Source organism: Canariomyces notabilis (genome assembly GCF_033297395.1).
Source record: "Canariomyces notabilis strain CBS 508.74 unplaced genomic scaffold N656scaffold_7, whole genome shotgun sequence".
Classification (NCBI taxonomy): Eukaryota; Fungi; Ascomycota; class Sordariomycetes; order Sordariales; family Chaetomiaceae; genus Canariomyces; species Canariomyces notabilis.
Window position 1 is genome coordinate 268298 of NW_027041829.1, and position 13478 is coordinate 281775.

The 13478-nt window shown below is 55.5% G+C and overlaps 6 protein-coding genes across 6 annotated transcripts; 3 read left to right on the forward strand and 3 right to left on the reverse strand.

Annotated features, from left to right (window-relative positions):
• Nucleotides 1-123: 123 nt before the first annotated feature.
• Nucleotides 124-3361, reverse strand: N656DRAFT_750759 (uncharacterized protein; the record flags this gene model as incomplete). Its single annotated transcript, XM_064813004.1, has 3 exons — nucleotides 124-914; nucleotides 971-2998; nucleotides 3061-3361. The coding sequence occupies 3 exons, from the start codon at nucleotides 3359-3361 to the stop codon at nucleotides 481-483; spliced, it is 2763 nt and encodes a 920-aa protein (XP_064671318.1). The 3' UTR covers nucleotides 124-480.
• Nucleotides 3362-3963: 602 nt separating this feature from the next.
• On the forward strand, nucleotides 3964-6461 carry N656DRAFT_777751 (N-terminal nucleophile aminohydrolase). The gene is made up of 4 exons (XM_064814879.1): nucleotides 3964-4427; nucleotides 4512-4607; nucleotides 4687-5431; nucleotides 5482-6461. Exons 1-4 carry the CDS (start codon nucleotides 4413-4415, stop codon nucleotides 6162-6164), a joined length of 1539 nt encoding a protein of 512 aa, XP_064671319.1. The 5' UTR covers nucleotides 3964-4412; the 3' UTR covers nucleotides 6165-6461.
• N656DRAFT_750763 (uncharacterized protein) lies at nucleotides 6383-8530 on the reverse strand. The gene is made up of 2 exons (XM_064813005.1): nucleotides 7860-8530; nucleotides 6383-7781 (listed from the first exon to the last, which is right to left on the reverse strand). Exons 1-2 carry the CDS (start codon nucleotides 8202-8204, stop codon nucleotides 6498-6500), a joined length of 1629 nt encoding a protein of 542 aa, XP_064671320.1. The 5' UTR covers nucleotides 8205-8530; the 3' UTR covers nucleotides 6383-6497.
• A 329-nt stretch (nucleotides 8531-8859) lies between these two features.
• On the forward strand, nucleotides 8860-10783 carry N656DRAFT_777753 (uncharacterized protein). The gene has a single exon (XM_064814880.1). The coding sequence runs from the start codon at nucleotides 9090-9092 to the stop codon at nucleotides 10515-10517; it is 1428 nt and encodes a 475-aa protein (XP_064671321.1). The 5' UTR covers nucleotides 8860-9089; the 3' UTR covers nucleotides 10518-10783.
• On the forward strand, nucleotides 10664-11351 carry N656DRAFT_777754 (uncharacterized protein). The gene has a single exon (XM_064814881.1). It carries the CDS (start codon nucleotides 11088-11090, stop codon nucleotides 11283-11285), a length of 198 nt encoding a protein of 65 aa, XP_064671322.1. The 5' UTR covers nucleotides 10664-11087; the 3' UTR covers nucleotides 11286-11351.
• Nucleotides 11352-11576: 225 nt separating this feature from the next.
• N656DRAFT_596975 (uncharacterized protein) lies at nucleotides 11577-12301 on the reverse strand. The gene has a single exon (XM_064810232.1). The coding sequence runs from the start codon at nucleotides 12103-12105 to the stop codon at nucleotides 11641-11643; it is 465 nt and encodes a 154-aa protein (XP_064671323.1). The 5' UTR covers nucleotides 12106-12301; the 3' UTR covers nucleotides 11577-11640.
• Between the last annotated feature and the right edge of the window lie 1177 nt (nucleotides 12302-13478).

Below are 13478 nucleotides of genomic sequence, written 5' to 3' on the forward strand. Positions count from 1 at the left end.
TTGAGGCATCTTGATTTTCCTCTTTACCAGGCGCATCGGTTTTGTAGACTGATAGTACTTGGGTTGGGGTTTGCTTTTCCCAAACCGCCGCATCGACGATATTGAGGTATTGGTATCTAAAAGCAGTTTGGTTCGCTGCAACTCGACGTATTGCACCGCATGCCAGGTACCTCCAAAACATTTCCAAGAACTGAATGTATTGAAAACTCGAGAGGGGTATTCCAGGCAGCGTCAGTGTATATACACATCTGCCATACATTTCTATGATCCCAAACCCAACATTACAAAGGAGAAGCAAGAGCAACCAACAAAAAGCGAACGCGCCACCAGAATCCCCTTTCAGTACCTCAGTAACGCCATGCCGCCTATTCCGGAGAACAAACCACCCGACAAGCCAAGCTATGCAATCCCCCCTAATCCCCCTCTTCTCGCTCCTCCTCTCTGATGCTGGAGAGTCCCTAACCTCAAGAACGGAGAAGCTCATAAAAAGATCCCTCTCCTCCCCTTCCGCCTACCGGCGTCTGCCAACCCTTTCCCAACACCCCCAGCTCCGTCAAAGCGATGCAACTCATCAATCTTGGCGAGCACCAGCTCGAGCAGCTCTTTGCGGTGAATCAGATCCAGATGCCGTCTCACTTTGGGATCCTCCCGGGCAAACCGCTCCAGGCCGCCCGCCGCCATGTGCTCGTGCAGCTTGGCCTCGACCTCGCGCGGGAAACGGACGTAAAAGTCGTTGAGCATCTCGACGTTCAGGAACAGCACCGCCGTCTGGGCTAGCTTGGTGGCGACGGCGTCGAGGAAAACCTCTGGGCAGTAGTACTTGTTCTCGAGCGACTTACACTTGCGCGACTTGGCGGCGAGGATGCGCATGTTGATGATGTCGGCGCGGTCACGGAGGAAGACGGCTTCCCGGCCTTGGGTGGTGGTGGTCAGTAATGGTAATGGGAATGGGAACAGAAAGGTAACTTACCCCTCGTGAGTAATGCTGCGCTGAAACCGCCTGCTCCACTAGGATGGTCACCCTCGACAATGATCTCACCCTTTTTCGCCTTGTCGACGAAGCCCATGACTTCTTTGAGCTTCTTCTTGCCCCCTACCGAGTTCTCAAGGCTCTTCATCGCGGCTTGGCATTGTTCTAGTTCCGTCTGCAAGAGCCCGACAACATGTTCCCTACCCTGTGCCCATTCTTGCGGCTGGATATCGGGGTCAAACTTGTACGGCTTGAGCGAGATCTCAATGCCGTCGCTAGTGGCATAGGATCGGTCAGCAAGCACCGTAGACGCGGCTTCGCTGACGACCTTGCGGGCTGAGGGGTGCTTAGCAAAGGACGACTTGTCAAGGAGCTTGTCAATGTTGGACTGGACGGCCGAGGCCGCTACGGTTGCTGCGAGACGGCCAACTCCGAGTCTGGTGAGGGCGGAGGTCGCCGTGTCGAGCTGGCGATGCCAGTAAGGAGAATTTGGGTCGGCTTTTGGTAGGTCGGCAATGCTGTCAGGTTCATGCGGAGCGACCGAGAGATCTTCAATCGGCCTATTCCAATACCTGGCGGCAAGCTGATCAAGGACTTTCTGATCCAGTGCGTCCTTGAGCAGGCCTTGCAGCTGGGCTCGCCCAAAACTTGAGGCGAAATCGTGAAACTGGTGCTTGAATTCGTCTAGGCTTGCCGCCAAGTACGCTTCTGCACTCATGGGCTGCTCGTTGTACTGCACCTTGAACTGATATGTCGTCTCTTCGAGCTCCCGCTGAATAGCTTCGGTCGTCTCCTGCAGCCTGGAAGACATTTGTTGCTCCAGAACTTGCATCAGTTTCTTTCGAAGTGTTATCGTGCCCGTATTTACGCCGGCATCAGGACCAAACTCGGGTAGGTGGGAGTTGAAATAAGCCTTCTCGTTCCGGTTGATGCCTGCCAAGAGATTACCGGTCTCCCTCCTGAAGAGCCCGGTTTGCGCAGGCAGCTTGGATATTACCCCGACATAACCCAACCGGAGCGGATACTGCCTATCGCTCAGAATCGCATACCCCTTTTCAGGCTCGACCAGATCCATCTTGGTGATGACACCAATCGTCCGCTCTCCTCTTGGGTCGACTCTACGGCTTGCCTGAAGCGCAGTTGAATTTGCCAAATCCGTGTCGGCCGCTGAGATGGCCAGGATAATATTAGGGCCTCGGATGTACTTATCGCAGAGCTCCGAGATTTTGCGCTTTAGCTCCCGGGGCTGGTTCTCCCCTGCTACCTGAATGTATCCGGGCAGGTCGATCAGAGACAAGTCTGGTATCCTCGGCGAGTGGATGGTGAGCCGAATGGGGTCATCCGTGACACACTCCGACTCGGGTACAGATAGGTTGAGTTCCGTGAGCGTCTTTTGAATCATGGAGAAATCGGTAACCTTGGTAAGACCGAGATCAGGGAATTCGCCATAGTCCGCCCTTGCTTCCGGGTCGTTCACAAGGGTGAGCTCGATGGGGCGCCTAGTAATCATGTTGCTTCCCTTTGGGAGGAATTCGTGGCCCACGATGGCTTCCAGCACAGAGCTCTTCCCTGATGATTGCGACCCAATCACGACGATGGATGGCAACGTGACACTGCTCGACTGGCCCACCTTCTGCAGAAGGTTCCGGATCTCGATCATCTTTTTGGTGATGTACATCATGTGGTCGTCCTTCAGTATTTCCTCGGGAGTCCGGTCATCGCCGTCGGTTTGGTCGTACCCGTATGCTGCTGCTGAGGCTCCAGCCGCAGCGACTCCCCCTACTCCGCTCTGTTTGGGCGGCTCCGGGCCGCCTGGTCCACCTGAACCGCTTCTGCCATCGCCAGATTCGCCTTCGCCTCGCATGATTTTGTCCAGCCATTCAGGCATCTCAAACTGCTCCTTTTTGCTATCCCAGCCGCGCTTTGTCTGTGCAGCGATATCTCTCGCCCCCCCCCACAAACTTGACGCCGTGGCCGTAACCGTATTCTTCATGTTGCCGTACATCTCCTGGGCAGAATTACTGACCTCTGTGAACGCCGTCAGCACGGTTGTTCCTCATCCATTGTTTCTCAGGTGGTGTTATCCTTACGAATGGCCTGATACTGTATCCAGCCCACAGCACCAATCATCAGGCCGCCAAAGAGGGCAGGGATCCTGATGAACTTGATGGCCAGCTTCGGCAGCAAGCGGGCGAAGGAGGCGTTCCGGACGATGACTGCATTGTGGTAGGCGTTTGCCGGAAACTGCACTGACCTCCGGAAGCCGCGGGCTGCAATCTCGGCTCGTTGGATGCCGCCAGTGGGTAGCTGATGGAACTGGCGGATGGCACGAACAGTGCCGCGACGGACGACGGGGGCAATTGCCCCAGCTGCCCGGAGCTGCGCACTCATCGTGGTAAGCCGGGCAGTGAGACGCTAAGTATTCCGGGACGTCATGAAAAGTGAAATCGCTGCGAGCGTTTGGTGGTGTGGGATGGATGTTGAGACCGTGAATGCAGAAGCGCAACTCTCAAGACAGATGACGCTTCTTCAAACACACGAGATGCTCCTTTACCACGGCTTTGGCGCTTGGTGGCCTGAGCCCCACCTTCTACTTCCGGTACTGTAAGTTACAGTATTTTTACACTAATGTATTGTATGTGCAGTACCTCCTGTGGAGCGCGATACCCAGCCTCTAGAGTTTGAGTTAGTCGCTCGAATATTATAGTGAAGGCAAGCTCGCAACCATATCCAGAGTATATATCCTCGGATTATTACCTCTGACTGTGCGATTTGAATCCATTTTCATATTACCTATAGAGAGACATCCTTAGAACGAGGGGGAACGGGAGGTCCCGGTCTAAGGGCGGCGCTCCGGCCCCATTAACTGATCCCCAATTCAGCTAGTGTAACGCCCTATGTGACTGCAGCTTATCCGCTAAGGAAGTACCTACTGCACTGTAGAACCCATCTTGGTGCAACGGTTCTTCGAGCTACTGTGTACAATTAGTAGTGCTAAGTTGAGTGATGAAAACATTGTAGAATGCATGGCTGTCTGTCTTATACACACCGGCACTAATTGAGGCGCTTGAAAACCTCGGACGATTTGTTTACAGAGGTCGATCTAGAACCAATTCCTTGGGTGCTAGCGTACTATGTATTCAGAGACTCGGGCGACTCCCGTCATTTCACTCGCCAATTTCGTCAGCCCTGCGGCGCGGGGCTTTTGTCTCTTCAGCCATGCGCCGGCCCGTCCCCGACTTCCATCCGTTACTGGTTTGACAAGAACGCCGAATCTGTCTCGCATGGGGGGCGTTTTGTCACACGTCTGCACAATTCAGGAACTGGAAGGCGCTCGGTCTGGAGCAGTTCGGAGAACCGTCTTTTTACTTCTTCAGACGAATTTCGGACTTTACCCTCGACTTGACCGCTTGTCAGCGATTCGTGTCAAGGAGCATCGATCATGTGTCGGTTTTTGGTACGGCAATCTGCCCAACTTTGTTGTTTTGTATCCACTTGCCAGAAGTGCTATCCGCTGACAATATTCACTTCCTTTTCTTAGGTCTACAAGGGAAGCGACGAGATCCTGCTCTCGAAGCTTGTCCTGGACCCGGCGCACTCCATTCTTAAGCAATCGTTCGACTCGCGACTTCGATTGGTGAGTCTGTCGAGACTAGGCTTCTTGCATCTCCCGAGGGATCATAGCTCAGGGAACTCACCACCTCTTCTGCTCAAAGGATACCCGCCGTGGACAAAACAATGCCGATGGTTTTGGCATTGGCTTCTACACCGACCCAAAGCTGGGTGCCGCGCCCTGCCTCTTTACCTCAACCACGCCGGCTTGGAACTGTGCGAACCTACAACGGCTGGCTTCCAAGACGGCTTCCCGCTTGATTTTTGCCCATGTCCGCGCAACCACCGAAGGCTCCTTGAGCGAGGACAATTGCCATCCTTTCTGCCACGGCAGCTTGATGTGGATGCATAACGGCGGACTAGGCGGGTGGAAGCAGATCAAGAGGAGGCTTGGCGAACGGCTGGCTGATAAGTGGTACCTCGGCGTGGTCGGGGGCACAGACAGCGAGTGGGCCTTTGCCCTGTTCCTGGATACGCTCGAGCGGATGGGTCACGACCCCAGCTCCCAGCCTGAGAATGGATTTGGGCCGACGGTACTCCGAAAGGCGATGCTAAAGACGATCGCACAGATCAACGAACTGATCGATAACATCCCCGAAAGTGTTATCCATGCCGAGAATGTCGACACAAGGAGTCTGTTGAACTTCGCCGTTTCTGACGGCCATAGCATCATCTGCACCCGCTATGTCAGCAGCTCGACTGATGAGGCCGCGAGCTTGTACTACTCATCTGGGACACTTTGGGAAACCAGGGCGCCCACACCGGGTAGTCAGGACTATCAGATGGAACGAAGCGATAAGGGGGCGGATGTGGTGCTGGTGGCAAGCGAACCCCTAACGTTCGAAAGAGGTATGGCCGCTGAGGCAGGATTTACACCTCATTACCACTAACAAGCTTAGAAAACTGGGTGAACGTCCCAACGAATTCGATCCTCACAATCCACAATCAGACGGTCATGGTTCATCCCATCATCGACCGGTACTACGACCGCAACCCGCAGCACCGCCGCTCTACCGCCTTTGTCTGCACCAAGGGTCTCTCGGCCAATGAGAAGGGCACCTCCAGAGCTAGCACCCCCCTAAACCTAGCCTCCACCATCCCACTTCCCCAGTCCCCTGAACACCATCACCCCCTCCTTCACGAACAACCCCTTAAACGTTTCCTCGGGCCCAATATTCCAACACAGCCGCATAGCCTAAGATCCCGCTCCCTGAGCTCAGAGGGGGTCTCCTCCACGTCAACCTTGTCGACCGTCCTTCGCGCCCGGACCCCTCTGGCGCACGCAGAACCCGCACCTTCGAATACAGCGGCACCATCCGCGGTTGGGGGAGCTGCGTCACCACCGTCAGATGCCAGACATCTGACGGCTCCACCCGTGATACGCTCCGCATCGTCGCAGCAAGCTGTCCCCGCACAGGGTAACATCAAGAAGAAGCGGGCGGGCGCGACGCTGACTGCGCTGGAGGCGGTTAATACCCTCCCCTACGTGGATACCAGCCCGGTCACGCCTGAGCCGGAGAGAACAGAGTTTGGGAACCCAAACAAGATTGCGCGGATGTTTCCGGAGTTGGCGTTGCAGTGATATTGACGGCTATAGAACTTGCAGGGTGAAACATGTTTGGCGTCTCGGTCTGTCGGTTGGGAAGGGAAGGGCATGGCGAAAGGCGTGCGCGATTGGTATCATTTCAGCTACGCATCTGCGTGTGTATGCATGTGATGGGCGAGATGCGTAGCTCTCTTCAACGGGTCGGTTAGGAATTGACGTACCGGTAACATTTGGGAACTGGCGGTTTTAGACGTGGGATGGACTCCAAAGGCTCGATATCAGGCCGTGTTAATGAAACAAACAATGCAAAATATACACGGCTATTGCTTCGAGCACTTTGTACACCTAACAATCCATCTACATACTCCCTTACCCTTCCGTACTCGTCTGCACCGTTACCTCCCACCTCAAATTCCCTCCCCTGCCGTACCCTTCCCCCAGCCGATTCTGCACCACCCTCGCAAGCCGACTCCTCAGCTGGCTCAGAGTCGCGTCGTCCACACACCCCCGCACAAGACGCACCTTCAAGTTCGCCATTGCCAAACCGTAATGCACTTGCCAGAACTGGGCCTCTTCAACCCCCGCGACTTGCGGTTCCGACTCGATCTCGCGAACCACCGAGGAGACGGTAGACTCGCTAGCCCCACCGACGACAACAGTCCTCTCATCCGTCTTCTTCCCCGCCGCAACCGTCTTCCGATCACTACCCATCTTAAGGTCTCCGCCGCTGCTACCAACCGCAGGCAGCCCGCTATAGCTCATGAGGAGCATCAGGCCCTGCGCGACGGCCAGGCGCGTGCCGAGGACGAACATGCTCGCGGCGATGGCGGCGCAGATGAGGCGGTCGAGCCAGACGAAGTGGGGGACGCTGACGAGCGGGAGGAGCAGCATCAGAAAGGAGAAGCACAGGGTGAGGAAGTGGAAAGGGTTGGCGAGGATGCCGGCGGCGGGGAGGATGCTCCCCAGATACGAGGGCAGCGGCACGCGCATGACGCGGCGGATGCGCCCGTGGTTGCGCAGCCCGTAGGCGCTGACCAGCGTGCTGGCCGCCGCGGCAAGGCTGGCAAGGTCCACGGTGCCCGGGCTGATGTAGCGAGCGCCGTGGTGGGAGTGGCCGTGGGAATGGACTCTGTCAGGGGTTGCTGCTGCTGCTGCTGTTGCGGCAGTTGGGTGATGCGGGACATGCTCGCCGACCGACTCTAAAAGGTGTTTTAGGTTGTGCGAGATGAGATCAAAGCCGCCAAAGACCAGAAACACGGACATGGCGAACCCGGCGAGCACTTCAGCGCGCTGCAAACCGAAGGGGTGGCGAATGCTGGAGCGCCGCCAGACCTCAAAGTTTCCCAGCACATCAACGGCCACGCACACTGCTGCCGAGCCGACATCGAAAAAGACGAGGTGTGAGAGGGCCGTCATGGCGAGCGAGCCCTCGGCGCTGAAGAAGACATACATGGCCACGGCGGCATGGCAGCAGCACCACCAAAGCCGGGCGCGTTGTTCGCGTTGCATGCTAGCCCATGCTTCCTTGAAGGTCGGGACGGGAAGGGAGGCCGGCAAAACGGGAGGTGGCCGTGGAGGCGGTTCTTGGAAGAATTGGTGTTGGGCGCTTATGGAGCTGTGTTTGTAGCGGTGACCTCGTCTTTGGCCGATATTCTGTATCAGGGAAGGTCAGCTAGCTGCTGGGTAAGTTGGGCAGCAGCAGAGCTGGCTTGCCTAAGGAAACGAACGTACAGGCTTGACAGGACCTGTTGAGATGAACTGTGTCTGGAAATTGAAGGGATTCTTTGGCGCGGACGCGGGTGACGCCGCGGTGGCAGACCCCTCCTCGGACGCCATGTTGATGAGAGTGGATTCAGGCGTTGGAGGACGCAGCAAGGCTGCGTGTTGAGGGTGGAGGAACGCAGAAGAGCTGCGTCGCGTAGGTGCTGCGACAGAAGGCTCAAGTCCCTGAACGACGCTCGCTGCCGAACCTTGGCCCGTATCCTTATCGTAGTCGTCGCAAGTGAAATGGAAGGAGGGCTCGCCCGGCGCTGACGATGTCCCTGAAAGTTCAATTGAGGGCAGGCCGGGAGCCATGTGCCCGGCTCACGACGCACTCCGCAGCCCCGATCCGATTTTGGCTGTTCTGGCGTCCGCTTTGCGTGGGTAAGGCAAGCTAAGGTTATCGCGATCGCTCAGCGGAGCCGAGCGTGGATCTCAAAATCACCCTGGGAGAGGCTCGGCAATCTTACCGGTTGTGCCAGGCGTGGGGTGAAATACGTTAATTTCAATAAACACGTACTGTGTAAAGTTCCAGTTTCGTGTTGGCTGACAAGGGCAGGATGCGATCCGATGTCCCATGTTTCGCTACGAGGGACCTTGTAGTGTAGAGGTATGGCTTCGTCTACACCACGTAGGTAGTGGACCTATGTCGATGGTGTGTCTTGCTCTGGCCGTTGGTTCCTTTCCGAGGCCCTTGATAACCGACCCTGTGGTGGCAGACTTGCAGTGCTGGAATATCCAATCCATTCAACAAATTACGTTGTAATTTACGGAGTACTTGGGTACGGAGTACATAATACAGTGGGACTAGAAAAAGGGGCTAAAACCATTACGTTAGTTACAGTTCCCGTACAGTGTCAGGGGCCAAAAGGTGGGTCCTCATTCCCTTGCCTGCCGGAACATAGCGATTCAATGAGATGGATGGAACGCATGTGTTGAATATCGTCATTTGAAACTCATGTGCCTGATAAGATATTCTGTAAACTCGATGTTCAACCAAGAAACCACTTTTGCACTTGCTACTCCGCAAACGATCCAATGCTGTTCGGACAGAATTGATGGCATTCCTTGAAATATGACGGACCCTCACATTGCCTGACGTGCGCTCCTTCCAGATTTTGCGATGCCACTGGCACGACACCAGCGTCCACTAATGCCGAACTGTGCGTTCGACTAGACGTCGTATGTCACCGAAACCTTATGAATGCAACCGGCCTGGAGAGCAGCAGAGACGAAAGAGGTCTGTCAATGGATCATCAGCCTCCGTCGCCGGCCGGCCCAGACGCCGATGCGCCGACGGCTGTTCCACCTCGCTCATCCGCACCCACACGCAAGCGGAGTTCGTCTGGCGCAAGTGGATTGTTGTCCAAGCTCCCGTTTATGCGCTCCACGGGAGAGCACCGGCCGCGATCACGCCGCAACACGCTCGAGACAGAGCCAACGCCGGCGCCAATGCAGCCATTTCCGACCATCCCCGCCGGTGCTGACCCGCCCAGCCGCCAAGCAGCCGCAGCCACTGCTGCGCCTCTGCCTCTGCCTCAGATGCTCCAGCTCCAAGCAGTCCAACAGCAGAAAACACGGCGCCGTAGAGGGTCGCTGCGGAAGGTTGCACTGCTCGGCCGCGGCGCCCAGCGAGAGAAGCGCGAGGCCCGCAATCTGACCATTGACACAAAGCTGCATGTGAATGGGAACAACGGGACGGTTCCCGAATCACAGAACAAGGGAACGGGAATGCTCACAGCAAGTCCTACCACCCTCGACGGGTATCCGAAGTCGGGCTTGGACCTCAAAGACGGCGGAGATGGCGACAAGGCACCATTCGGCCTCGGCATCTCAGATCTCACGCCACGGCCTAGCATGGATGGCTACGCGACCCGGTCTGGCACACCGTCGTCGGATCCGGAAGCAACACCTACCACGGCCACGGTCCCCTCTACTGCGCATCCCACTAGCAATCGGCGCCATGCGGCCACGGGATTAAGCCCAACAAGAAGTTATAGTACCACAGATGACGAGGACGGGCTGCACATGTCCCGGCCGAACGGCGCCACCTCGGCCGCTCGACCACCCGCCCCGTCATCTTCCCTCTCCTCCTCTTCCGCCGCCAGCCTCGTTCGCCCGGAGCGCGCCTCCCTCTCGTCTGGGTCCGAATCCTACATCCTCACATTACCACACTCTCATTCCCATTCCCATTCCCATCCCCGGCCTCTCGGCACCGCATCCGGATCCAGCACCCTTCCGTCAATCCAGCGGAGAAGAGGTACGATACAGCGCGCCAAATCCCCGCTGGCCCTGACGTCCCTGGCTGGACTCTCGACCACTCCGTTGCCCCCGCCCGACGCCGACTGGGATTACTCCGAGACCGAATGGTGGGGGTGGATCATTCTTCTCGTGACGTGGACCGTGTTCGTTGTCGGGATGGGCTCGTGTCTCGGGGTGTGGAGCTGGGCGTGGGACGTGGGGACGACACCGTATGCGCCGCCCGAGCTGGAGGATGACCCGACGCTGCCCATTGTGGGATACTATCCTGCGCTGATGATCCTGACCGGGGTCATGGCCTGGGTGTGGGTTGTCGTTGCGTGGGTCGGGATGAAGTACTTTAGACATGCCCAGGTCAGTGGGGACTAGGCAATTGTGTTCTGTTCTTTATCTAAGTAGTGTTCCTCTTTTGCATATGATTATAACGGAGGGCCTCGCGCTGCCACACACAGTCGTAGATATACCCCTGGCTTACCTCGCGTTGTATTGTACATACCGTCTTCACTTAGAGGCATAGAGATATCATTGTTGGTTGGTTGGATTGTGGACAACCAGGACTAGAACGGACGACCTAGAGAAAGTTTCGGCCTGGAGTTGTGAAACCCGTGAGTTCCTCACCAGGCAGCATACTCTGAAGCTCCTGAGCCATCCTGAATTGGTAGACTCTCAAGGCCCCATCATGGGCCATGATTTTGTTTGACGTCCTGCTTAGCTCTTGGTGAGAATGCCTCCTCTTAAGATTATGCCAACCGCAAGGCCGTGACATTGAGCCTTCTGCTTCACCAATTGGAAGCCTTTTGTCTTGGCCATCGCTCTCCTTACTACGTATCACCTGAACCCTCATTCTCCCAAACTACTTGTCACTGGTATCGCCTTGCTTTCTGCGCGAAATCCTGACTTCTGAGTCACCCTCGGCCCCTCTCTAACACCACCAACGCAATGGAGCACGCATTGGGTTCACAGAACCGGCCTCCACCGTCTCCAACAGCTTGCCAAAAAATCATGCCTCATGGTAAAGTTGGCAAGCGCGCGGGTTTCAGAAGCCGCCAGCAGGAGAAGTGGACACACGGGAACAGAGGCTCGCCGGAACCCGGCGCTGTGGTTCAACCCCCCACGAGTCGTTCAGCTGACAGTTGATTGGGCCACGACGCGCTGCGGCGCTTTGGCTACCCAACAAGTACAAACAGTGATTTTGTACCTTGGTCTGCCTGGTGATGCTCGCAGCTGCACAGAGCACCCATTGGGCCTCGACTCATCGTCGATTCGTGCTTGGAAAATGCACTACCAATTTAAGCGTCGGTGGGCCCAGCCGTCAGTGACATCCAGGAGGTGTCTGCGGTGCCTTAAGGCGTTCGATCCTTAAAGCTGCTTGGCAGATTGCTGAATGTACGGAGGTAGTTTTACTTTGATATTCAGTGTTCTATCCGCGATAGAATGTTCACATCGGGCATTGTACAGGACAGAAGCTCGAGTGGCATCGCTGCAGGCTTGTTCATAAGCAGTCTCGAGGCAGTCTGGTAATCATCCACTTGTGTGATTCGCCCCAGATATGGACGGAGTGGTATCGCCACAAACGTACAGTACAAGTACATACAGCATCTCTGCCGCGATTGCCGCTCGTGGCGGTGACCAACGGGGACTCGAGGGACTTCAGGTCGCTTCCTACGTCATCAGCCACTTCACGACTGTCTCGGCTTAGGTGCACGCGAGGCTTCGGAGAACTCAGGTTTGTTTGCCTGGCTTCAACACAGTTTCCGAGGGTTGGAATGGAGGATAGGTACTTATACTGCAGTTCAGTTGCCAGTCTGAACTCCGAAATACACGGGTCGAAACTCGGCCAGCACAGGCTCGCTTGGAACCTGGAAAAGTGATGATGATCTACAGCATTCTCGAACAGCGCCTGGAGGAGAGGTCTTACAACCCAAAAGAGTGCCACTGTGGGTGCAGAAGACATCATATGTGGCGGGGAAGAAGGCAGCTTGGGGCCGGAAGAGGCATCACTCACATCAGGAGTTTAGGGCCAGGTTTTTCGGCGGATTCGGCACTAACCACAGGAAGAAGTGAAAGTGTTGTGCATCAACCCCGGCTTCCGCCTAACGTTAACTGACAGCGAAACTGATGTTCCCCTCCTACACGTAGCATGCTAGCCAACGTAACATGAAGGGTCAGGTAAAGTTACTGCTGTATGTAAACACTAGGATAGCGAAAGGCAGATCAGACGGCGGAGGGCGAAGGCCATCAAGGTTATCGATCGTACCGTGAAGCGTCAACGTCGCACAGCACCGGCTTCCGAAGACTGCTTGTTTCGACGAGGAAAAAAGACGTATGCAATACCATACAGCTAAATTACTAGGTATTTTGGTAAACTATGCGCCCGGGTAGAGCTATGAGTGCTATGGTAAGGTTGAAATTGGCACCCAGATGGGTGAGGTGTGAATGTGTTTGTATGTACATACAGCAATTACGTACTGTAACCTTGAATTTTACACTAATGTAGACGCATTTGGCAGGTGGAGGGTAAGACCCGAGGCCGAGACGCTCTTGGGCCGTCTCTTGGACCATTGATCAATTTGTCAGAAAGCAACCTGAAACTTCACTCATAACATAACTGCGCGGAGCAGCCCTGAGCCAATATAGTATTCAAAGCACGCCTGGATTATATTTGAGAGAAAGCGCTTGTGGGTTAATTTGTTCAGTCTTCGAACCATTCAGACATCTGGGAGGCTCAAGCTCTTGTCTCGGCGGCCCAGCGGGCCAACGGGCCTACCATGTGTGAATCGAGAGCGATCACGGACGATCCTGGTCGATGCGGACACTGGCTCGAACGGGCGGCCACAATGGGAGCAGACAAAGGGGAATAGGACATGGGATCGCTCCGATCAAGTGATTGGCCATATTGATTATTACCGGTTTACAACAGCTCGTAGAGTTCGAGAACTGCCCTGGCCTTGTGCGATGCGTCTCGAGCTTCCAGATTCCATGGGAATGGTCCAGGCCAACCCCCCGCAGCCATTGTGGTGCAAATTTGCCTCTTCAGCAGTCCCTTCGGTAGTCATTGCCTGAATACATCTCCATGGGGGTTAGTGGTAGAATTGTAAGCTCCGCCTTTTTCATAGACGGGGCGATGGCGAAGCTCTTGAAGCTACATCTGACAATGTGTAGGCTTTTAGTCGCTCTGTAAGATAGATGGCTATCATAGTTGATATTGACAATCTCAAGATCTAGCAATGACAATTGAGAACTGACAGCCAAAACAACTTGGAGCGCGCAATTGAGATTGGTCGCGTCTGGTGTCACCGGGAGACAGATGCAAGACGTAAAGTTACTGTA

Bases quoted from the DNA above. Each gene is read 5' to 3' on its own strand.
- N656DRAFT_596975 (XM_064810232.1), bottom strand. From the start codon at position 12,105: ATGATGTCTTCTGCACCCACAGTGGCACTCTTTTGGGTTGTAAGACCT.
- N656DRAFT_750763 (XM_064813005.1), bottom strand. From the start codon at position 8,204: ATGGCTCCCGGCCTGCCCTCAATTGAACTTTCAGGGACATCGTCAGCG. The intron at 7,782-7,859 runs GTACGTTCGTTT...TCCCTGATACAG, and splicing joins CAACAGGTCCTGTCAAGCCT to AATATCGGCCAAAGACGAGG.
- N656DRAFT_777753 (XM_064814880.1), top strand. From the start codon at position 9,090: ATGAATGCAACCGGCCTGGAGAGCAGCAGAGACGAAAGAGGTCTGTCA.
- N656DRAFT_777751 (XM_064814879.1), top strand. The intron at 4,608-4,686 runs GTGAGTCTGTCG...TTCTGCTCAAAG, and splicing joins TCGACTCGCGACTTCGATTG to GATACCCGCCGTGGACAAAA. The intron at 5,432-5,481 runs GTATGGCCGCTG...TAACAAGCTTAG, and splicing joins ACCCCTAACGTTCGAAAGAG to AAAACTGGGTGAACGTCCCA.
- N656DRAFT_777754 (XM_064814881.1), top strand. From the start codon at position 11,088: ATGGAGCACGCATTGGGTTCACAGAACCGGCCTCCACCGTCTCCAACA.